General features: G+C 36.2%; 1 protein-coding gene across 12 annotated transcripts in view; it reads right to left on the reverse strand.

The window, feature by feature from the left end:
* The window catches only part of ERC1 (ELKS/RAB6-interacting/CAST family member 1), a 274,077-nt gene that overhangs the window by 122,604 nt on the left and 125,372 nt on the right, over window positions 1-26,101 (reverse strand). For all 12 annotated transcript variants that reach the window (XM_015865493.2, XM_015865524.2, XM_015865513.2 and 9 more), the window contains one exon: window positions 11,077-11,212. In XM_015865493.2, the coding sequence (XP_015720979.1) occupies window positions 11,077-11,212 (136 nt within the window). The remainder of the gene's footprint in view (window positions 1-11,076; window positions 11,213-26,101) is intronic.

Consider the following 26,101-nt stretch of genomic DNA (forward strand, 5'->3'; position numbering starts at 1 on the left):
TGGTATATTAACAAAAATAATAATAATTAAAAAAAAAAAACAGACAAAAAAAAACCCATAACAAGGCAAACAGTTTATGAGAAATAGCCAGTGAAGTTCTGTTTTGAAGGAGAAAAGCAGCAGAAAAACAGAGTGGTGTTTGGGACAGCAGACTCCTGTAGGTATAAGTGAGCTATAAATGATGCTGTTCACAATAATATCTGCTCTTGTACATGAGATGATTGCACAATGTAAATGTTACATGTGCACTGACTTGAAAAAATTATAAAATGTACTCAAGCAGAGAAGTAACTAACAAGCACAGTAAGGAAAATGAAAAGCCATGTAGCTTTTCTACCATGCACAAAGACCTCGTGGTTTTCTAATTATTAAGGAAGCCTTCATGGCTACTAAGGAGTAAAGAAAAAAACCCAACATCCAGATAGTAAAATATGTCTGTAAGACATCGTGACAAGTTTATGATGGGAAATTAGTTGAGTGTCAAGATTACTTACATAGAAGCTGACTGAAGCGTTAAGCATCTGTAAAATAAAAAGCACGCTCTCCTCTCCATGTGAAGAAAATAAATATGGTACTAATTAATCCATCAGACGTTATGTGAACTCACTTCTGTTCTCAAAAACATAGGTCACAAAGAAGCAGTAAAGCAAACACAAAGGTGACAGTGCTATACGATAGCAATAGCATTAGAACATAGATACAACTGAAAGTAATAATTTTGAAGTATATCGGGATGTAAATAGTATTCTGCTTGTCACGCACATATAACCTAAAGGCAAAATGTGCATGCACTTTTCTCTAAAACGCAGTTATATGGAAGAAAAAAAAATCATGAAAAGCCACAAAATATATTAGTGGTAAAGGCACAGCATAACAGGTATTACCTAAATACGCACACTTTGCTATTAATAGATCCACTTGAAATGAAGAGAAAATAAAAGGCGAGGAAAAAAAACTTAGCACAGAGAAACGATTTCTGATAACTTCTGTTTCTTGCACACACAGAAAGTCCTTAACAAAATTCCTGTATACTGCTACTACTACCTGAAATACCGCCCAGAAATGTTTCCGAACATTATCCAACGTGTCTATAAAATGTGCGAACAGTGCCAGCCATTCAGATTTTTTTCTTCCAAGATATTTTATAGGCTACCGCTCACAGCTGTGTTACTTTCAAAACCATTCCCAAAACATACAACATTAGCAGCAATGTGAGATACACAGAGCTTGCAGGTAGCAGTAGGAAAGGATACTAATCAATACCAGTTGAATACAGTGTCCATCACAAAGCTCTGTATTTCAAAGTACAAACTTAAGTGGAATTTCACTGTGATCTGGATTACTTATACACATATACACTGCTTGAAGGAGGATGGAGAGGAAGGAGAAGAAAAGGATCAACATTTAACAACAGTATGACACAGAAAGGCCTAAAAGGGAATGGCAGAACAGAATAAATAGATAAGAAACTGGCAGCATCTCTTACGGATAGCTACTGTGTTTTTTATACTCTCTTATTCTTCCTCTTATTCCAAGCTAGGCATGCCAAATGCAGCAATCAGATAGGTATGCTCATTTTGTATATGCACTTCTCTTTAGTAACAACTGAGACAGGCTAATGCACCTTGCCAATATTAACAACCAGGTTTACCATTTAGCAGCTTGCATAGGGTGCCAATTGCATTAAAATTCTGCTTCATCTGTTGCAAATTACCACACTGATGATTTTAATAGCTACAGGGACTATCCGTCTATGTAACCATAGTGGGTCGCTGCACTAGTGATTGGAATGAGACCTAAGGCTGACAACACAGCTATGAAAATGTGAGCAAAGCAAGAGGTTTCTCACTGTATTTTATTATTCTGTGAGAGGTTAATCAGGGAAATACTACTATAAAAACATTTCTTCTTCACACACAAATCAAGACCATGACTCAAGACACCTAGGTTCATATGGGATTACAAAAAAAACAATGACAGTTTAAACTGCACTATTAGTAAGTTTGAAACCATAAGCTATTCCCTTGGTATACCTCTATTCCGCTAAACTCTCCTTTGCAACATTAGTCCTGTCAACATTATTGTACTAATACATCATAGCAGCTGTAAGATCTACTTTACTTTTGTTCACGTATCAGAAAAACCCAACCCTGTCATATACCTTAACCTGATAATTGTTTATTACATAGCCAGTGTTATGTATAACTAGTAATTCAATAACCATGACTAATACTGTCCCAAAATGAATGCTGAGTATCCTCAATAAATTGACAAGGCAGAAAACATGCCTCATATAAAGAAAATATTACATTTGCCATGTATGACCAGGAACATTGTCTCCATATAAAGCGATACCATAGCACCAGCAGACATAGGCACTTATAATGCAAAAACTGTTTACAGGTTGAGTACCCAATGATTCTTTAAAATGAGTGAGGGAAAAGAACATGAATGGTGACTGGCATAGAAAACTGTACATTAGAAAGGCATGAATGAGCTTTAGCACATTGAATTCCATTAATTTTTATTCCCTCTCTTTCCAAAAGAGGCCTTGAAATATCATCTGACCTTAAATTTCTTCAGGAGAGAGGCATTGGAATAGGCTGCCAAGGAAGTGGTGGCATCCCCATGCCTTGAGGTATTTAAGAGATGTGTGGATGTGGTGCTTAGGGACATGGTTTAATAGTGGACTTGATAGTATTTGATTGATTATTGACTTCTAAACAAAATGATTTTATGAAATGATTCTATGAGAGAACAGCACAATGTCCTAAACTGAATTTGCTAGTGAATTTTAACTAAATAACATTTTCTAAAATAAGATGATTATCCTTTAAGCATCAGTAAGAGACCAGGTGATACATAGTTTTTCCACCACCTGTATTCAATCCTAGAGTACCTCAAACAAAATGCAACAGATGAAAGGAATTATGCTAATTATTTTACAGCCCTCTATCAGTTATGAATATATGACTTGTAGCCTAAGCCTCAATGCCAGCTAATATTTACACACCACAGTAAGAGTAGTTGTTCTGTTACACATGAAGAACGTGTGAACTTTAGCTAAAGAGGAAAATTTAATAGGGAAAGTGCTAATTAAAGGAAGAATAGGCCTGTTTCTACAGAAAAAGAACAGTAGCTTAAGGATAATTTGTGCGCCTTGCTAAGCAAGATTAATACTAGGAATAGGAATAATGCTGAATTAGAACGAAGTAAGTTAGGTTTATTATTTATATGTGATTAATCAACATGAATATTTTTAAAGCAAATAGTGAAGCACTTGTTGCCACAGGTATATACCATAAAGAAAGAAAATCCATGTAGATTATTATTATTATTTCAAAATAAATTATGAACATTGTCTTCAGGTGCCCAACATCACCTCATCTTCTTATTTTGTTGCTCAAAACAAGGAAAAGGCAGAACAGCAACTTTACTAAGCAATGAAACTATGAAATGAGCTGTGGCAACTGGACATTCTTATTCCTGGGGAGAGATGAGTTAGAAACAATTTTCAACACAGCAAGTAAAAACAAGAAAAGCTTAAGGGAGAAAGAAAAAAACAGAAGATGGAAAAATGCAGATTTATTGCCATTTCTCAGGCTCATGAAATAAAACACTAAAGTGAAAAGAGAGCTGTTTTTCCCCTTGAATATATTCCTATTGTTTTGCTTAAATCTGGCCCTCAAATGTTTTCTGCTCTCAGGAGAGACCTCCTCACAGGAACCACACCATGTTGTCAACAGTTACATTAATCTCTCTGACAGTTTTTAGGAAAGGAGTTTGAACTCAGATACTAATCTTGGAAAAAAAAAACCAACACAAAACCCTTGCAAAAAACATCCAGTGGTTAAGGTCGCTGGCACACACTCAGCAGCCCAGTCTTCACAGTCTTTAGTTTCTGGCATATCATAAAGGGTACCAACACCGCTCTTTGCCAAACAGGCAACTGAGTACAAATAGCAAGTTTCTTCTTCTACTGACACCTAATGTTTCTGCAATAACAACTGGGTGAAAGGCTGTCTGGAGAATAATATTCCTTATGGATCACAGAGAAATGTGAGGACGCGGGGAGCCTTCTTTCCTCTATGAAGAACTCTCAAGCTTTATAATAGCTCTCTCTCACTACAAATCTCAGCTTGGAAATAAGGAAAATCAGGATAATTGGGAGACTGCTTAATTCCAGTTTGTATGTAGTGACTTTCAGGAATTTTTTTCCAGCTGTCCATTCAAAACTGCAGAGCATTTTTACATTATATAAGAACAGAGAGAACACAGTTCATCTTTTTAAAAGAATGGAAGGCAGGGTGTTACGTCCAGCTTGAACCTAGTACATGCGTGGTAAACTACACTGCAAAGGGAAAACAGAGCATGAAAACAGATGGCTAAGTGTCTGTCCAGGGAGACACTGATCCATTCTAAATATCAAGTCTGTTCTCATGCTTAGTTTTTGTGAATGTTATGGTAACAAGCACTCTGCAAGGACTGCTCTCACCTGGTCAAATATATAAGGTGATTCCTTAACAATTCCTTCATGCTATAAACTTCTATTATATAGAAACTACAGATTCTGTCCCTAAAAGAACTGCCAAAACAAATTAAAGAACAGGACTGTGTATTTATTCTGATGCTCAAAAATGTGTATTAGACTTCAGTGGGAAGAAAAACATACACCTCCCTCCCTCAACACAGCTAAACAATTCATACCGTGAGAAATGTGTTTCTGAGACAAATAATTTTCTGTTCAAAAGCGTATTACTTTTGTTGTGGCATCAACATGCAATGCTACACAAGGAACCAGCAATGAAGTTGTTCAGAGCTTGCAAGTGCGTATCAGAAAAAATAGCTTCAACTAAAACTTGCGATAAGGCATGAATATGGCTAATATTCCTAATAACAGAACCTCATATGAACAGATGCTGCAGGACACGACTTCACCTCTTCTTGGTTATTGAGAAGCTTTTCCTACCTTCTCCTGTTTACCTTCCTACAATCTGTTAGCAAGCCTTCATGATCTTCCTTGAAATGAAGCTGCACTTCTGCCTTGTTGAGAGGCATGCCTAATTATGATCTTTTAACACCTGAAAATAGGCTAACATTCAAAGTAATCCCAACATAGAAACTTCAGTATAAGTCACCAAAAACCTAGCTAAAATGTCATCATTCTTGGAACTCCTCCCAGACAACCAGGAAAGTTAGGAAAAGCTCTCTTGACAGGGAGAGTTATGACATGATAAGAACAAGAACTAGTTTTTCTCCAAGCATCTGCCACAGTAAAATGTTTGCTGTATCTACAGTAACTGCACACACTGTGCTGAAAATTACAACCCTCCAAAGAAGCACATAATGTAATGTTTATGGAACGCTATTTTCTGTACTGAGGGCTGCTCTGAAAGTACTGCCTCCAATTTTAGTATGCTGGCCCTCAGCATCAGAAGTGGATGTTGGTGTTATGGCAGTAGAGGTTAAACCTTCCCACCAATATTCTGTTATATTTTGTTACTGCATGACAGATGGGACCAGAGAGGCAGTCTGACAGAATGGCATCTGACATGGAAGTGTGTATGAAGCAAAGGTGTGGAACTGAATTCCTCTGTGCAGAAAAAATGGCACCCACTGACATTCATTGTTGCTTGATGAACATTTATGGAGACCAAGCAGTGTGTGCAAACGCAGTGAGAGTTGGACTATGTGGGCAACTGTACCAACTGTGAAACAACAGGTCACCTCTGCTGGTGCAGATGTGTATGAGCGCAGTGTGCAGGAGCTTGCTCATCACTCTCAAAATCCCACAGTGCTTGGTAGTGGAGAGTTTGCACTATCAAATTGTGTTATTGTGCTCTTTGTATCTTTCACATTTTCCATGGAAATAAGTAGGAGGCATTGCTTTCAGAGAGAGCTTCATATTGTAAAAGATGGTGCAAGTGCATCATTAACAAATCAGGATGCATACTGAAGTGACTACTGCATATGTATAGCCTGCTTTTTAATGCACAGCCAGCTGTCACAGAATGTCTCAGACAAAGGGCTGGGGGGTCAGTTAATCCCATAACTATTTACTGGCTACTATTGCATAGTTCAAATCTAAAAGGAGGCATAATTTGCATACATTCATTCCATTAAGATTTTTATGAGGCACGAATGTCCTTTAAATCCTGTATTTGTACATAAATGCTGTGTTTTTATTAACAAAAGTTCTGTGCAGTACTGGGAGACAGGCTGCAAAGACATGATTTATATAATGTGTGAATTATGTTCTTGCTTAATTACTAAAATCTTATAACAATGCTAAGTTCAAAACTTAATTGCAAAGACAATTCACATTCTTTCTGTGCTTCATATTCTGAAGTTCTGTCCTAGAGGACGGAAAGAAGAATGCCTAGGATGGAATATATCATTTAATAAACTTAGAGCCACATGAGTTGCTGACAATGACATCCAGTTAAATTCAAGTAAGAAAAAAAGCATTTTCAAGGCTGGGTGGCACTTAGAATTATACAGCAACAGGAAGGGCCTAACTCCTTCCCATTGTAGTACCTGAAAAGTACTGAGAGATGAAGAGAGAAAGAACAGTTTGAATAATTTTAAGAGATAGATTTGAACTGAGTGAGAAAATACATCTGATATATTGTGTTTTCTGTAATAAAACCTGCAGATGCAAGATGGCATAAAAAATGGATTCTACCATGCTAAAATTTGGTATCTGACAGCTTTGTGGGCCTTAACATGTCAAGCTGTGCTATCTAGGAGATAAAAAAAAGAGTACATTCCACTCAGTTGGCAGGCTAGGATGGAATCCAATATGTCAGTGGTCTACATGGAAGAGGAACTGCCCTGGAACTTAGCATATGAAATTCACTTATCCCCCAAAAATGTGTAACACCATTTTACCTAGCATAACCAATTTGCTTCAAAGCTGATGATACCTAGTAAGCTATGAAGGAAATCTCGACCTTCAGGTTTAGAGCTCTTTATGCCTGTTTCACCAGGAGCTCTGTGTGTACTGTACAAAAGTTACAGATAAAATTAATTACAGGTTAATCACAGATTAATTAGGGCAGTATGTTCTCTCTTTACTAACAGCTGAAATAAGGTAACCCATATTCTGCATCATAGCATGATACAACCATCAACAGATCAGACTAAAACACTTGAGCTACCTTACTCTCAAAGTCTAACCAGGATGAAATACTCCAGTGCTTTATGCTGCAAATCATTAAGTTTTACTTGTGCTTTCAGAGTTTTGAATGTTGATACTGACTTTGTGTAGACGTCATTGTGCTTCATTAGAAAGTTTCTGATATATGAAGAATTCAGAAGGCTCAATTGATAAGAACGTATTTTGTTACTTATCCATCCAGCTTGATCTTGATCCCAGTAAAGTCATAACTGAACAAAAAGTTTCTCTGCCCCCCAAAACCTGTAATTTTGTTTAAACTGAAAATCAGTTCTTTCTACTATAAGGATATTTTGCCTATTGAATACTCAGTAGATAGAGGCAATATTTAATAATGAGGAAAAAAACAACACATACTTGTCTGCTTGCATATTAATTCATGGATCAGAAACTATAGGTGAAATTATTCAAGTCTGAAAGTGGAAAAAAAACCACTAAATTTAACTGGCATTACAGATTCTAATTAAAGCATTCAAATGTATTTTACACAACTTCTGGATACACAGTTTTTCAGCAGCAATTTGCTGGATAATTGCTGCAACACAGAAACAACATTAGACAACTCCATGCCCCAAAATATTCTGAAAACTCCACCTGAAAACTCTGGAACAGACACTGGAAGGAAAAGACCAAAAAATATACATACTAACTCATTCATATTCCTTGAAATTTCAGTAAGCGTTACATTCCTGGGACAAGACAGCATATCACTTCCTTTTCACAATAGCCAAGCTATTTCTTTTCTTTTCTTTAAAGAAAAAAAATGTTCTACTCCAGTCCAAGACCCTCTTTTTTCATACTGTTTATAGACCAGACACTCGTTAACCTCTCAGATCTCTAGAGAGTTGAGGTTTAAAGGAACTCAGGAGGAAAAGACAAATTTGGAAACTCATTTATCCAACTCACTAGAATTGAGACATTATGGTTTTCATTCTTCCCCCACTCCCCAAAATACCAAATTTCCATCATCAGAGCTTTCTGAATAAACGAACATTTTGTTACTGGACTCAGGAAGAAAGAAACCACATGCCTGTTAGGGACAGAGAGAGGAGGAGTGGAATATGTGCTTGGGAGCGTGTTTATTTGACTGGATTGCAGACGGTCAACCGAAGAACATGCAGATCGTATATTTTTAAGCATTTCATAATGTCATATTATTAATTCCAGCCAAAACCACCAAGACCAAAATTATCTGAAATTGGTGCTTCTGTGTCCTGACCCCAAAGCCAACAATGGCTGCATAAAAAAAAATAATAATAATAATAATCTACGTTCCTCTCAAGTTTAATATTTTGTTTAATCGATTAGTGCCATTTAGAGCCTCTACAGAAGACAGGTCTCCATAGCTAAGGAACTCAAATGTGGTCCTGGGTAAATTTTACTTTCAGGAAATCAAAATGTTGAAATCCTTGAGAGAGAGAGGCTATAAGCAGAGGGCTCTTCTAAGGGAAGGAGTTTTTATCGAGCCTGTCACTTGTCATTAAACACTCCATATTTTACCATAGCTTGATATTTTCATTAGGGCATACAGACCTTTTTCATCCGTGAATGAAAGCATTCCCTTCAGCCTTGGGTTGAATATGAGGAAAGGCTCTTTAAAAAGGAGCCCACCCAAATGGGACAGTTAGATTCACAAAAACAGAGAATGAACCAGGGAAAGTCAGGTAATACTAACACTGTGGTAACTTATACACTTCAATGTTAAGTATCACATGCAACTTCAGTCTTAAGTTCTCACATGCATTTGTTAGTATCTATATTTATTGCAGAAATACTTGCATAGCATTATAGGGAAAGCAGCAGAACTACTGAAGACACGACAAAATAACACTAGAGAAAATGAGAAAAACATCAAATAATTTGGCTTCCTCAAAAGAAACAACTGTAATTATTTCTAGTCCCTACATGTAAGCTATTTATTGTAAAAATAAATAAATAAATAATAGGAAATACTTACTGTACAATTATCCTAAGTATGCTATTCCTAGCCCTATATCTATAATATCTCTATCACTACAACACTTACAAATAATACAAACCATCACCATTCTTTTAACTAGTCAATTTCTGAGTGAAAGCTGTTTCATTGCTGCCCACAAAGCTATAAAATCTCTTTGAAATATCAGAAACTAAACTAATTTTAATAGGAATTAAAGTTATCAATAACCGGAATGTCACTGTCCGTCCATTGCTAAGCATAGCTGTACAAACACATTACATAACTTATTACTTCTAAAAAAAGAGTAGTTTTAGTATGCTAACAGGAGCTGGGAGAGAACAAATGTCAGGCTTTTTTCAGTTCATTCCATTTGAGTAACAGAAAGAAAAACAAAAAGTGAAAGAACAATGTCAAGGAAAAAAGCCAGTAGGGTAAGCCATGCTTTAAGAGAAATAAAACAAAAATGAACATGTGTGATAGTAGCATTTGATAAGTACAACACGCTAACAGTTGAACAACAGATTTCAAGTACTACTTACCTTTCCAAACCTAAAATACAGATTTATACAAATTGCAGATTAAAAATCTAACCATATGCCAGATTATTTTTTAGGAATTTTAAAAGACAGTTCACTAATACAAGGAGGATTGTGTTATTTGAATTTAAGCTGCCACATAACAAGAGCCTTGTGCATTGCCATAGCCTTACAGCCACAAAACCCATTAGCAGATGTAGAAAACCCACATCCCAGTCTTTAAAAAAAGTGTGTAGTTATGAAATCATTTTAATACACTTGGAACTTAACTATTTCAGTGCGATGCTCACGCAGGACTTGAACTAAAGGGAAAACCACAAAATGGTGCATCTGAGAGCATTCCACATGGACACATGTTTCTGTGGTTCTTTCCAAAGTTCTTAAAGAGTTGAAACCATCCCACTGGAATTCCACAGAACAGAGTAAAGAAGTATCTGTTTAAATTAAGGAGGGGATTTGTCTTTGCTTGTGAGCTATTAGGATTTATTCTATGTCTTTATTGTAGTTTTAGTGGCAAACACAGCTGGTACCAAGAACCAGGATTTAACCTAGGATAACAAAGAAAACAGCTTTGAGAAAGCACGCTCTCTAAAGATTTTAAAATGAATCTTATCTCAAGGGTAGATTCTGATTCCCATGTTTATTTTCACTCACCAAAAGGAAAGCTGCTTTTGTAAATTTAAGAAATCACAGGAAAAATATTTATTACCTTCTCTTGGTATCATGCAGCCTTCATTCTATTTCATGGCAACAGTTTAACGTCTCTATGACAGCACTTGAAAACTGAACTGTTTGAGAAACCATCTACAGCTGTTACCAACCTAGAGCAGACTGAAAACTATTTCAGTTGGTTTCATACTGGTGATTTGGTATGACTAGACAGATTTGAGATAACCAGAATTCGGGGAGGCAGCAGCATGTTATGGTTTCTACAGTAATGCAAACTGTCTAGAAAGCATACTGAGAGTTCATGAGGTAGAGCAGGTTCTTGTCAAGTAAGGCCGAGTAAACACAGAAAACAAGACCTTTCAGTTGCCCCACAAAAATTTCAGTTTACTGTAACAATACTTACTTGGTTATCTTTCACTTGCTGAAGAAAAGGAACAATATAAGGTAAAATCAGCTAGGAAAACACACAAAACAGCTAAAGAATAAAGCTGTTAGATGATTAGCAAAGGAGGAAATGCCGCACCAATCTGAACGTTGCAGTGATCAAATTATTTCAATGATGCACTTCATAACTGAACTGACAGTAAAAGCCCTGGTGCTTTCTTTGAAGAGCTCTAAGATAGATGTCTTATTTTAAATAGTCAGTAATATATTTTGTGTGTAATGTCTATGAAAATAGATCAGTAGGTACAGCAGGAGGTGATGTAGCTTACTGGCTCATTGGCCAAATTACTCTTATCCAGTTCTCACGTTACCTGAAGCTGTTGGGAGCTGTCGTTAAGATTATCCTCTCGCCTCCTGGCCTCCTCCAGCATTTGTGCACTCTTCTTCTTCTCCACTTGCTCTTTGTGCTTCAGATTTGCTACTTTCTTATTTTGATCTTTAACTTGCCTGTAAGAGAGAAGAGCATTCAGAATGGAGTCCAGCTTCTGGTCAGGCCTCGTGCTTGTGAGCTGGGCTGGCAAGCATTGGTGCCCTCAAATACAGTCACTCTGCACATGGCAAAGCTGATTTATCCCCTAGTGTTACCATCAAATGTTAAGCCAATCTAATGAACACACCATTTTAGTCATTACTATTAGCTTAAACGTGGAAATTTCTGAAACAAAAACCTTAAAGTAACTGTTTAGTATAAGCTATTAATCAAGAGAGACATTCGTCTTCATGATTGAGGTATGTATTACAAATAAACCTTTTCTCTGCTCATGCAGACATGGACATATAAAAAACGCACACACTTAAATAATCCATTTTGCTTTGAGTACCACTGTATCTAACATAAGCACAACAAGAGAATCGAAAGGAAAACTGCTGCAGCATGACTTGAACATAGAAGACTACCTGCAATTTCTAGGCGATCTGTTTCTAGAACTATTTCTTTTCAAAATCAAGCTCTTTTTGTTTACTAGATATTTTGAGGAATTTCCTCTCCTTTCTTTTCACAGAAAGGAGCAAGCAAGAACAAACTATTTCAGAAACCATGCATAATTTCCTTTTCACTTGTATCTATGAATTATTTTTGATGATCCTGGCAACTACCACTGCTTGCAGACAGGGTTTGGCCTTTCTGGGCATTAAGACACATGGAGTATTGAATCTAATTACAGACCCTTTAATCTCAGCCTCCTGACCACAGAGAACTTAAGTCTAAACTTTTAGTCCAATCAAAACAAAACAGGCTAGCTTTGCTTCCTCAGCCCTTTTCTCCATAATTATATCTGGAGTTTAGATTTTGGAATAAAAGATGAATTCTTTGGTTGCAAGATCTCCCCCAAACATCATGCAAGTAGTAGAGACAGCTCTTTAATTTACTGTTTAGAAAGCAGAATGATATACTAGCCTCCTATCTTCTATGTTATCCACACAGGGAAGGAAGAATGTTTCCTCTGTATTTCAGAAATACCTTTTAGAATAGATCACAAACAACTCTGCTTTAATATTTTCTTCAGAACTAGTAACAACAGTGTCATGAAGAAAATACCTCTTTGCGATATATATGTCCAAATTACGTGGCACAGGCCTAGATGGTGCTTTGAGCTCTTTCAAAAATGTAGGTTCAACACTGAGCTATACTTTTTGCAATGTAAGCCAACTGGTGCTGGAAAAGTTGCAAAGATAGCATATTTTCCTTGGTGCTAAACAAACTTCTATTAGTGAGAAAAAGTGCTGACATCCTCCAGAGACTGAGAATAAAAGAAAAGTCATTTTCTGATGATGTTAAAAAGTTATTGGCGTATTTAAATACCTTTTCCAACAGTTACAGCTGATTTGAGTCAGAATGCTTTTAAAACACAACCAGTGTAATTGTTAAGTTGCTCTAACCCAGTGCTGCTCACTGGTAATGGGCATGCTGCCCGGTTTGAAAGCAGACTTGCTCAATGATTAAACAACATATTGGATATATTATGTTGGCACCAACTCAGTTTGTACAATACATGGTTCTAGCTGTCCTACAAAATAAACAGAGAAAGTACAGCTAAGTTAACACATAAAATGAAAATATGCAAGTCCAACACATTCAGCTCCACATGAGGATTCTTATTCAACTTCCAGATTAAAAAGTAGGGGAATTAATTATTTTTTATTAACTGGCAAACTGAGATTCACCTGCTGGGAAAGTGGTATTCGTTACTATTATCTGCTGTTTAGATAAGAGACAACAATATTAATAAAACCAAAACCCTGATCAAAGTATGTATAAGGAAGATCTTTCCCTGCACATTCCAAGATCTCTTAAAAAAAAAAAAAAAAAGCTCTTCAAATAAAGGAGTATTTATAAGGGTCTGTGTGTTTGTATGATGTATACTTTCTCATGTTTGGTGCAAAACGAATGCCTTCCAAACAATTAAGTAGATACTCTAATTCTCGAAGCAGTTTAAAAGATGTAGTCTTAAAATGACTGAGTATTACTCAGACTTCTGTTTGTAATTGTCATAGGGACTGGAAACTTGAACTCCCATGCAGGATAAAACAGCTACTCTGTACCTTTGTTAAAAAGCAACAAAAAGTTGGACAACAAACCTTTCAGATAATACAGGTTCCTACAGCATTACCTCTCTGCTGGGTAATCGTGTCATTGGTAGGATCAAACCTTTGGACAATGACAGCTCTGGAGGTATAGTTCCTAAAAAGAGTTAGCACTCAAAAGTAAAAAATCTTTTCCAGTGCTAAAAACCTTTCTCCATTTTGTGCAGTGTCACATCAAGTACTTGGAAATTTGAATCTATCAAATACTTTGCCTGTAAGAAGAAGAGAACAACAGAAAACCCATCTACCATCGGGTATTCCTGAAAAACGTTAAAAAGACTGATCCAATTCAGTTTGTTACCTGCAAGTCCTTTGGAAGACTTTTCATTCCTAATAATATTAATTGTATTAAGGCTTAAATTAAATCAAATTATTCCATACTACCCTAAATAATTTTGCATTTCAATCCTAATTATCTTTCACAGTTATGCACATCAGCATAGATAGCTGCTAATTCTTTCCTTCTATGGATTTTTATGCTACATGTTGACATATTTCTATTTATTACCCTAACCTGATGATCTTTTCTGAGGTAATTACAGGTAAATTCTTGTAAAATAAATGACAAAAAGATAAGCAAAAATATGCAGAATTTAATTTGAACTTTCTACTATCGTTTCAATGTTTTTTTTCCCCAAAGTTATGCACCTAAAACACAACAGAGATATACTAATGATCCAAGGATAAGTGCACATTTACAGTGTATTCAAGTCACTACAGAAATTTATCTTAAAGAAAAAAATGTGCACTTGATTATATTTCAAATGATGACTACGTGTTCTAGGAAAAAACACACTCATTTTGCTCACAGCTAAAGAAACCGCCCGCTCTATTTATCTGACTTAAATTCCTGGAAATTATTTTTACCTTAAAAAGTAGGCACACTGTCAGTCAGCCATGTCAGAAAGACTGTGCTCAGCAACAGCCTTCATTAACGTAACATTACCACCACCCACAGGACAGTGCACTGTTGCTGCAGCTACCAATCCTGATGGACAGAGGAACTCTACCCGCTCGAAAGCACACTGCTTCTCAAGATAACTAAACGGATGCAATACACACACAGTGAAATTTACTGTGAAAAGGCAAAAAGAAAAGAAAAGAAAAAAGTATGTGCTATATTATTTAGTTCAAAACTGCCAATGAATATTATATTATGAAACACTGAATTCTACAATGCATAAATCACTAATAGGGCCTCAAAAACACTTCAAAGTCCTGAGTGACACTGATCAGTACATTTATTCACTTGTGTGGAATGAAATGGAGATATAAAAGATATAGCCATATAAAAGAGCCTAATGCTGACAATGCTGCAACTTAAGTCAAAGAACAAAACACACTATAACTAGAAAAAATTCCAGAAAGCAATCCTAGAAGGCAGAAAACAATAAACTACATTGTCCAGATCTTTATTAGGAGTCTTTTGATTAGTGATTAGATGGGTTTAAAAAAAAAAACACAACTTTTTTTTACTGCAAAGAAGTCAACATCAACTGAAAGGGATGTTAGTGATCTGAGCTGGAATGATTCAAAACTCAAAGGGAAGTGTCCAACTTGCGATATTGCCAGCACCATTTCCTTCATCACTTCTTTGTTTTAAAGGTCATATGGCCATAACCTTCACCCTAACTTAAGAATCAAAAGTTCATAAGCACGGTGACATGAGGTGAGGAATTATTTTTAATTTTCCTTTTTTTTTTTTTGAGAGTTTTTTTTTTTGCACAAAGAAAAACATTTACCTTTCGGGAAGTTTAGTAGAAGGAAGTCAGTGAGGAACTCTTCTCAGTAATGCCACTTCACATTGAAAATAAGAAAATAAAAATCCTTTTAAAAGGTTTTGCTTTAGCCTTAAATTGCTTAAAACTTACTTTACCTAACTGGTAGTTGATCACCCAGTTGATCACCCAGCCATAGAAAATAATGACTGTATTTGGAAAGCCTAATTCCTTAATCTCAAGAAAAAAAAGAAAATAATGAAAGTAAGTGAAATAAGTGATGTAGGAAACAGGACTGACCACATCACATAGTCCCATCACCACAACTGTGTGTCTGATTGACAGTCAAAGCAAAACTGCCAAAGATTGAACAAAGCTCCATATCTTACTCATTGAAAAATTAGGATCAAGAAAGTCACATACTGCTGAAGCTCACTATGCAATTTCATATGGCCAGATTACTATTTTTTAGAGCATAAGCATTATCTGAGGCTGCTCCTTTGCTTTGTTGGGTTCTACAAAACAATTCCAGCTTCTTAAGTAGTTACATTACTGTTAATGAAATGGTGCATTAAGTTACTAACTTCAAAAAAACACAAAATAATTTAACTATGCTTTTCAAACAACCTGGTCTAGTACCATCACCTCTGTTCTACTTTGTTTATGAGATAAAAAATGGATAACACATATTCATTGAGCTTCTTCTGTATGCACAGCTGACCAATTCAAGCATTCAGCCACCTTTTCTGCTTGTGAGTCTCCTCCATCAACCTCTCATCATTTTGTTATGTTGCTCTTCACTGTTCTGATATATGACAAGGTAACACACAGCAATGAAAATATTAACAGATTCTCAGAATTTAACTGGTCTGTTGCATGTGAGATAAGAAGACCCACAGTGGCTTTAAGAGATGGGGAGGGTGAACTACATTTCCTGAACCTAGGAAACCCTAGTTTATAAAACAGAGGGTGTGTTCAGTGATTGTCGGAGTGGGCAAGGGATGAAGACAAAGAAGATTATGGAGAAACCAGCTTGCCCCAAATTTTCAGGACAGGGTCCTTATAGCATCTGAATCAAGAAGTGTGAAGGTCAAAGACTAGATGCAAATCTCAACTCTATGCTGGTTTTCTTTCCTCAGCGTTAAGAATTAGCTGCCAGTATCGATTCTTGTTTTCTAATGCAGCCAGCCCATCTCTAACTCCAGCTAAAAAAAACCCTTCTTCTTCCAGAAACAGCTGATGGGAAAATACAGGAAAATATAAAGCATATAAATCAGGCACGGACTAAATACTCCAAGTCAGAAAATAGTCTAAAATCCTCCTATTATTTAAGAATACCTCTAACAGTAACCCATCACCTGACACATAAGCACCACATCAAGCTTATACATAGCTCATTTCAAATAATGAAATGGCATGAGTTATTAATACAGTCAGAGAATTTAGAGAAAGATACATAATAAACACATGCACAGAAAGATAAATCTTACAAAAGATGACAAGCACAAGTATCTCAGTTGCATACTCAGTACTATCAAGCTAACGTTTTTCATGGAAAGTGTATTTTTGTCTTCAGTCTCTTGATTGAAAAAAAAAGTAATAAAGTCAGCTGTTCTCCAGTCAAGAGAACAGTAGTAGCCAATTACACACAAACAGCGTTGGAGTGCTGTTTTAGTATTCTCAAAGTAACTGGAAGAAAAGAACAAGATCTTTAACAAACTGACTACAGTTGAGAGATTAACAACAGATTAACAGGAGGGTCTTCATTTTAGTCCAGGAAGACTATAGCAAATTAAGCAAAGCAGAGGTTCAATTTCAGACAGGGTCAGACACAATCTGCTAAAATAAAAGAGCAAAGCAAGCAAAAAACCTTCAGTTACACACCCACAGCACCACGTTTCCATTAAAATCTAATTCCATTTCTGTAGATACTCACTCTGCTACTTCATTTAAAAACTAAAGTGCAGTTTCTCAACTATTTAACCTCTCAATATCTACTCAGTAGAAAATAAATGTGATAAAAATAATGCATACCATAATTTCATAATTGATGTCAAATTCAAAATCAGGTTTCAGAGATTAAATATCAAATTAATTACACGTCAAGTTCCATATTCTTCATTTTTATTAAATTTGAGAGCATTAAAAACACAAATTCAAGGTGAACCCTATAATAATGCTGTATGATGATGATATGTGTGTTCCTTTGTTAGGAAAAATAAAAATGCTTTGAGGACCTTAATAACAGTATTCAGTAGTTCAACAAATAATTTTGTTTTATTGTATTTTCTTCTTCTGCTTTTGTTAATTGAGTAAACAGATGCAAAGCCAAAAATGACATTATCAATAAGACTGATGAGGCCTCAGTGTGGATTCCTTCTCCTAGCTACATGCTGAGTTAGTTGAATTTGGCCCTAGCAGTGTGGGAAGAGCTCCCAGAAGGGCTGTTCTTTTTACCTTCAATTCCAATGCATGAGCCAACCACCCTATGAACAGATCACACACAGCCAGTCACTCTCTGCTCAAAAGACCTGCATGATTTGGCTGAAAAAAGTATTTTCTAAGCAGCAATAAAATCTTCCTTATGAATGGCATTTTATTGAGGTTTCAGAAGGTATTTTTGTGATCTGAGATCACACACGTCTCTTTTCACTGCAGTCCCACCAGCCAGAAAAGAAAACAAATCAAAATATAGCAGTTGTTTTCTTTCATAAGAGTATGCAATCTTTTCATTCCTTCTAGAATAATACTTGATACATACAATAATTAAAAAAATGNCAATAAAAGGCATTAAAACAAACAGTTACTAAAAGCAGAAAGCACATGAATGTACGTAGGTTACTCTGAAAGTAATGCCTCCTATTTATTTCCATAACAACAACAGATGCAAAGAACGCAACATTGTTTGATAGAGCAAATTCTCAGCTACAAAACACTGTTTCTCAACACAGCCACCACCATTAGCCAATTATTTGCACAAATGATCTGATGGTCTGAGAGGTTCTTCATAGTGTGAGAGCCATGAATGGCCATCCAGAATGTGGCTTGTCTTTCACATTGCTGTTGCCACTGCTGAAATGCACCACTCACTGCCTCACTGTGCTCACATCCACTGTTTGGTCTCCATAAACGTTCAGCAAGTAATAACAAGTGCCAATGGGTACATTTTTTTTGCATGGAAGAAGTCAGTGACACACCAGATTCACATACATGTCAGACAGCCTTTGGTCAGATTGCCCCTCTGCTGCTGTCTGTCGCAAGTCAACGAAATGAAATCAGATATTGGTGGGGAGGTTCAACATTTACTGCCATATCATCAACATCTGCTTCTGATATTGTGGGCCAAAATAATAAAATAGAGAGCATTACTTTTGGAGCAGCCCCCATACCAACTCATTGGAGGAGGACTTATTATATCAAAAAACAACAACAAAAACCACGTATGAGGACATTCAGAATCTTGTCTCATTAGAAAAGAGAAAAAAGGCAGAGTAGCTCCAAGGAAACGACATGAGGACAGAGATGCTTAAAGAATCTTTCTAAAAGACTATACAACAGTCTGTTTCAGGACTAAAAGCCTGATGATTTATACATTGCTGGTATGCCTGTATCAAAACCATACATTATTTGTTTTGTCTACTTACGGACCAAATTGCTTTCATAAAGAGTCTTCCTAGCAGATTCACTATATAGATTTAAAAGTAAAGGTGTTTATGCGTCTAGCTATAAAGAAGTAGTTCCAAGTCTGAACCTTCTGACAAGATTAAACTCAGCAATGCCCAGAGATAATGTTGCGAAAAGAATGCAAAATGATGGGGTTGATGGAAAAGCAACATCATCATGATAACCAAACTATATTTTGCTACTGTATCTTCATTAACATCAGAATCTGAGATGGGGAATATACAGTTCTATTTTGGCATCCACTTGGAGGGACCAGTTTATAATACAGAATACAGACAACAGTGTCTCTCAGAATTGCAGAATTTCTGGTGCTTAGCAAGATTTATAAAGAGGTAACTCCTCTTATGAAAGACATAAGAGCACTGGCTTTGACAGCTCACAACAGGTTAAGTTGTGCCTACTGAAATGATTTGTTCCGGACTTTTGACTGCCTGGAAAGTGGGGAACAGCAGCATTATTTGTAGTAAATATACCGTACAGAGCTGAATAGCCAACCAAAATAGTGCAGATGGCTTGGTTCTTGCATCTCTGATATAGCTATAGTACTGTCTTTTCAGTCTGTCAGCTGTAGGCCTCCGGAGTGTAAACAGGAGAGCTTCACAAACCAAATGAATACCATAGGGTTTGTGGAAAACTTTCTGAATACAGAATTTATGTTGCAAGCAACATCTGAGAGCATTTCTTCACCAGAGGTTCCTGTCTTGGTTTATAGCCTTGGTAATGTGTATGGACAAGGTTACTGGCTTACGCTTTTCAGAAGAGAATTCCACCATTTCACACTGAACGGATCTTCTACAGAATAAGTATGTCTGTGAGTATCATGGGTAAATTGACTCTTTTGGACACATTCTGCAGGTGGATGGGAAGAAAAAACAACAAAACCTGCTGAAATCCATCCACAGGCACAAGACACCCCATGCTCCAGACATCTGATGTTAGTCACTGACATCCCTAGTGATTATGAAGTTCACTAATTACATTATCTCTAGTTTGGAGTATCTACAGAGGAAGATACATTTTTATCTACTCTTCATTTACTCTTTATCTACTACTCCAGTGAACTATTTTTTACTTGGTTACCTTGAGACAAGTGAGGCAAAATTCAGATTTGAATTGATTGGATTTGATCACTTTACCAACACAAATGACTTGATGCAGCCTAAAACTGTGATACAAATAGGTACAAATCTTTTCTCTCTTTAAAGGAATTTAATCTTCTATGCAATTGGTGAAAGTTCATAATCTTTAGGACAGATAAAGAAACAACAGACTTTACTGTCAAGAAGAATATTTCTAATACAAATCTCATATGTTTTCTACAGATTAACTGTCCCTGTATACGAAGATATAAGTTACAGGTTAAGATTTTAACCAGTATTAAAAATCTCATTAAAAATTATAGAGGATGTAGTCAAAATAGGATACAGAAATACAAGACTTCTAGTTCCTTTCTCCATCAAAATAAAGCCAAGAATTTCTCTAACTGTAATTTAAAAAACATTCTCTGCTATTCCAAGATGTGGAAGAAGAAAATTTATTCCTTTCTCTCTAGAATACTTAAGAAATCAACTAAAAAAAAAAAAAAAAAAAAAAAAAAAAAAAAAATTCCCCGTATCTGGGGAAGATTATGCCTGTAAGTATCAGCAATTCATATGAGCTTCTGAAACTGTTTCCCACCCTCCAAAGGGGATAAAACAAATGTGCTGGATCTGTCAAAAACATACTCCTGAAATGCTCTTCTACAGTAAAAACAAGAAGACTTTAAAATAAAATCTTCTAAATTCTCCATTCAGAAGGAAGATAATTAACTCTCAGAGAGAAATGTACTTGCAAAATATCCAACTTACATGGAAGTAAAGCCTTAAGCAATAAAAAACTATGTACAAGATGTGTCATTAAGACCAGTAAGCTGCATAAAATCCTGTAGTTTTAGTGCTGATTCCCTTAGCAGCTTCCCAGAGCAAGGATGCAAGAATGTCAAGAAGCCTTCACTAGTGTTGTTAACCTTTAACATCAGAGACACTAAGGAAATATTTGGTTCTGATAAGTGTGCATGTAGAGACTGAGGAATAGTAGTTAGTAGTATGGTTTTGCTATGGATTTGAAACTGATTTTTAGTGAAGCCCATGTTTTGCCTTAGCACTATTCATTCTGAAGTAATGATAAAAAAGAAAAAAAAAGATCTGGGCAAAGTGCAAGGGAACAAATAGCAAGCGATGCTGAAGGAAAAATATATCTTATTCTAACTAATAGGATATCAATACTTTAAAGCAATGACATTGCAAATAATGAAGAAATGTTTGTTTTTAAGGTTTTTTACATATATATTGTTACAAGGATATAGTACTAAAACTATTTCTTAGCTGATTACTCAATTCTTTATGCGACACTGATATCATTTTCTGCCAGTAGTATCTATGTGAAGTTAAAGATTACACAGTGAAAAGTGAAGTGAGTAAATCGTTACTGTAGTTGGTTACAAGAAGAAACTGTTAATAACATTGCTGTTATCTATTTTGTATTAGTAGCTGAAAAATTCAGGCACATCTAGCATAACCAAGTATCCTACCAGCTGAAAATTCAAAGATTAAACCAGTACACCTTTTTCTTTATGAACACTTTAGACAAAAAGAACTAAGGGAGCACACAGAGCAGAATACATCAGAGAAAGGCAGGCCTAGAGAAGGAAGAAAACAACACTGAACACAATATTGGTGAAGGAGAAAAGGTCTGACAGGAAATGATTGCAAAATAATGTATTCTTGGAGACAGTATCCCCACTGAAGCTGGCATGGTGAATGCATGATGAAGGATGTCTTGCCATACACTTTTAAAGGTAAGATTGTACTACGTTATCCCTCTCTCAGTTCCTAGCCTTTGGGACTTCATCAAAAGTGGTGTGAGCAACTCAAGACATTAAAAATGCAACAGGAAGTTTGCAGACAATCTGAGTTTTGCTGGCACTCACCATGGAAACAATCTGGTCAGTGCTGTTAGTGCCAGTGGGATTGATAAAGACCAAGTTGCACTGATGTGGAAGCTAAGGAAGACAACATATGTTTTTTAGAGCTACCATCTGGTGAGCTACAGTAAATGAATGGAATTGGGAAGTCACAAGTTCACATGCCACACTAGGAGGGAGTTGAGCAACAAAGGAGTATAGGAACTAAAAGGAAAGTGGCCTCACATGAGTTTTACATTGGTTTGGAGCCTTCTGCAATCTTCTGTCAAGGCTGGCACCAAGCTCGCTGGCTTGGCAACTGCCAACTGTTGGCAGCTGTAATTTCTAGGACTAAATTAGGCACTTCTGGTCTATCTATACAGACTGTTTTATACCTCAGATTTATAATGTTCTCTCACTCTTGGTTTTCAGAGAAGGAGACAGGGCACTTCAAGTGATCAAGCTCATTATGAAATGTTTGAAAGGATTACTCTAGAAATGAATTACTGAAAACCTAATGTCATTCCAAAACTACCATCAAACTCCATCCCAATTTTCACCAAAGCTGTTCTATGCTGTAAAGGAATTGATAACATAATAACATTCCATGTAGAAAACTCTTTGCTTTGAACTGAGCGTGCTGAGTTACCTAAGAGATGGGGGCACTGTGCCTCTCAGAGCTGTTGGTCATTCATGACTGAAAGCAAACAGTCATAATAAGAAATGTTCTCTGTCAAACAGCAAAGTCACATCTAAAACAGTTCCAATGGCTCTCATCTAAGGCAAGGAGGTCACCTTGAATGGTAGTGGCTGTTCCCTATCAGCTTCTTGTTCATTCTTGAACATGGCCTTCAGGAGAATCTGCTCCAAATAATTCCTTGGACTCTCTCTCTCATCCTTCTTAAAAATGGGCATGTTTGTCAGTCATCAGGAATGTTCCCTGACAGCCATAAGCTTTTGAAGATGATAGAAAAAGTCCTTGCAATGACATCAGCTGGCTCCCTCAGCAATCTTGTACATATCTGATCTGATTCCATCAACCTGCATATTCCTAATTTGCTTAAATAGTCTATAACTTGCTCTACACTTCTGTGGGTAATGCTTCACTCCTGCAGACTCTGCCAGTAAGCTCAAAGAGATAGGAAATCTGAAAGCAGTCATTATCAGTGAAGGTATCAGAACAAGAAGTTATATTTTGTTAGACCATTAGGAAAGCACTTATACCAAGATTAATTCAAATCACAAATTCACTATCTGTCCATACCCTATCTGGCTTTTAGAGTTTTGACAGAAATAAAAGCCTAGCCATTTGAGGGGTACATTTTGCATAGAAGTTAGTCATTAAAGAAGAAAAATAATGTTCAGATTTTATTCATTTGACTAAATGTGATGTGACGCATACGGGTTAGTCAAAATGTTTAACGCTGCATTAAGTTTGAACGACAATTTCAGATAATTTTCTGATGACATGCTAGATAACTTGTTAACTTTGTAATTAACATAAAGACATTTAATAAAATGTTTTCTATGTAATGTTTTGTTTTGATTTTTCAAATAGTATGGTAAGATGCTTTGCTTTCACTTATATCCAGAAAAGGAAAATTGTGAGGGATTCAGAACTCAGAATTCACAGTGTACTGCTGACATATAAACAGCCCCCCATGCGCCTCTCCATTCTAATTCCCACAGGAAAGCTGTATGCTTTGCGATTATGTGTACTGAAAATAGAGCAATAACATAAAAAGAAAAACAGCTCATCAGTTAAGTTATTTTCAGCAGGTAGCAGGAAAGAAATCAGATCATACAAGACTGAGGGAAAATGAGAATTCTGAGATGATGTACAGCTGTGAATAACTGCTTTGTTAAGATGCAGTGAAACAAGGCAAGAAAAAACGACCTTTGACAGAAAAGCTACAGATTCCACTTCAAATGGATAAAGAAATCTCTATTCCTAAAGCAAATCCTAAAGACTTTGCCAGTGACCTATTTTAACAAAAAACACGGTGTTTGTGCTCTACTTATTGCTATCTAGCCTTAACAACCAAAAAGTCTGACTTCTTCAATCTTTTGTTTCCCACTATCATCTTACAGATGTTTTACTCCTTTTCCTCATTCACAAGGAATGGACAACTCCTACAAGAAAAGAGTGCTTTTTTATGTAAACAATCCCATAAAACCATTTTTTAAAATTTAAGTAAAATTAAAGGAAAATACATTAAACAGAAAACAATTATTAGAGGGCATTACTTTTTAGAGATGAAAGACATATAAATGAAAACTCCTTTGAAACCAATGTATCTGGCTCCACTGCCCAGAACTAACCACTGCTGACTCACTTATTTGACGTTTTTATCACTTCCTGAGGTGGTAAATGATCAGCATGGTGTCAAAAATGAAGGCTAAAGCGAATCCCCTGAAGGTATGAAATTGGAGAGCCAGCCACACTTGCACTGAAATTAGTTCAGGCGCTTTCTCAGTACTCAGAAACACAGCTTCTTAGATACAGTACATGGCACAGTATACTAAGGGTTATTTCCATAACAATGAAAAATCCATAGTGCCATAGACAATAATTCAACTGTACGCCTGTAACTTACCACACCACATTTATTTATTTTCTTATTTATTACAATTAATATGGAACTTTAGAATGGTTGAGGTTAGGAGGGCCCACTGGGTCAACCTGGACTAGCCCCTGCTCAAGCACGTTGTCCACTGGTTTTTAAACACCTCCATGGAGAAGACACCACAAACTCACTGGGCAACATGTGCCCATGCTCCATTCACTTGCACAGTAAAAATATATTTTCTGAGGTCCACATGGAATAGAAGCACAAGTTTGTTACAGGAAAGATGGCTAACACTGCCCTTGTCTAATCCTACACCTATCATCTACACAGGTATGCACTTAAATACCAAATAAAATAGAAACAAAGAACAGAAATCCTTGCCTAGCCAGCAGGTTCAGCTCCATGCCCTGATTTCTGTTTTCCGAGCAGAACTATCCTACTATTGCTACTGAATAGTATTCTGAATTTTCTAAAGTTGCTTAACTTTCTAAGAAATATTATCTATCATTTTCTTATAGAAGGACGCCATGTTTTAAATATTTCCCTGGTCATTAGATGTGTAGCACAAATTTGGGACTCTGGAAAAAGGAATAAGACAGTTCCCCCAGATTTAGTGTTCTGTTTTTACTTTGATTTTATAGGGCTGTTATATTCTTGTGTTGTTTTCTGGCATTATATTTTACATGGACTTCTGTCTGGATTGATGCCACCAGCCTTTACTCATTGAATCACCAAGCTACTTTGCTGTGTGGAAACAAGGCTTACAGAATTTTTTATTACTTCCTATTGCATCAAATTTTCTTTGGAATAACAAAGAATCCATAGAACTTCAGGATATCTTTGATAACTTTTTCTATTTTATAGTAATTACATCTCAACTTTCATGACATGTATACATCAGAATTGCTTAAAAGAACTGTAGACTATGACTTCATGGTATTTCTTTAATTTTTTCACTGCTGAAGCAAATGACACCAGAGTAGTGTTATTGGTTTTATTACTCTCCTGAACTCAGCATTAGATAGTTCTCTATGTAAAACTTTCATTAACAGAGATGGCTTAGAAAAAAATCTGTATGGAAAAGTGATTTAATCCCACCTTCCAAGTCTATTTTATTTATTCTGAACCATTACAACAGCTACTTTAGGCTTTCAGACTTTTAAACAGTTAGTACATGCCACAACACAAAAGTGATGTGGATTGCATTTTCATGCTCCGGTTCATTGAGTTTATCAACAGGAGAGAGATGATGGAAACTTATTAGTCAGATCAGAAAATTCAAAGGTTTTGCGCTGATTACGGTAAGCACAGCTGTTGTTAATGAGAGCAGATAACATTTGAAGTACTTTCGTGTTTCTACAAGACAGACATGCCTAATGTGATTGTGCATATACCCAGTTCTTTTTTGGGAAGTTGCACTTGCTTTGATGTCTGAAAAAAACTAACTGCTGTAACACCATTAAAAGAGGAATAAAGTTGTAGCTTCCATTTAGAACCAAACTTTATGGAATAGCAATTTATTCATTAAAATAATAATAATAATAGTAATAAAATAAATCCCCCAAACAGCACCCTAAAACCAGACCCCTCTCTTGTTTATTATGAATTCCACCATAGGCGCAAATACTGATAAAAGACATATGGGTTAAAGCTGAAATACCTCTGACAGATGGATTTCATAACATTTAGGCCTTGAACAGCCAAAGAAAGGATATCGAACTTCATACATGGTGGCAACCAGCAAACACAGACTACCCAATGTAAATAGCACTAAGGCAAAAAACAAACAAACAAACAAAAAAACCCCACCCAAAACAACAACAAAAAACATTCTAAGTAT

This window comes from Coturnix japonica, chromosome 1, assembly GCF_001577835.2.
Source record: "Coturnix japonica isolate 7356 chromosome 1, Coturnix japonica 2.1, whole genome shotgun sequence".
Lineage (NCBI taxonomy): Eukaryota > Metazoa > Chordata > Aves > Galliformes > Phasianidae > Coturnix > Coturnix japonica.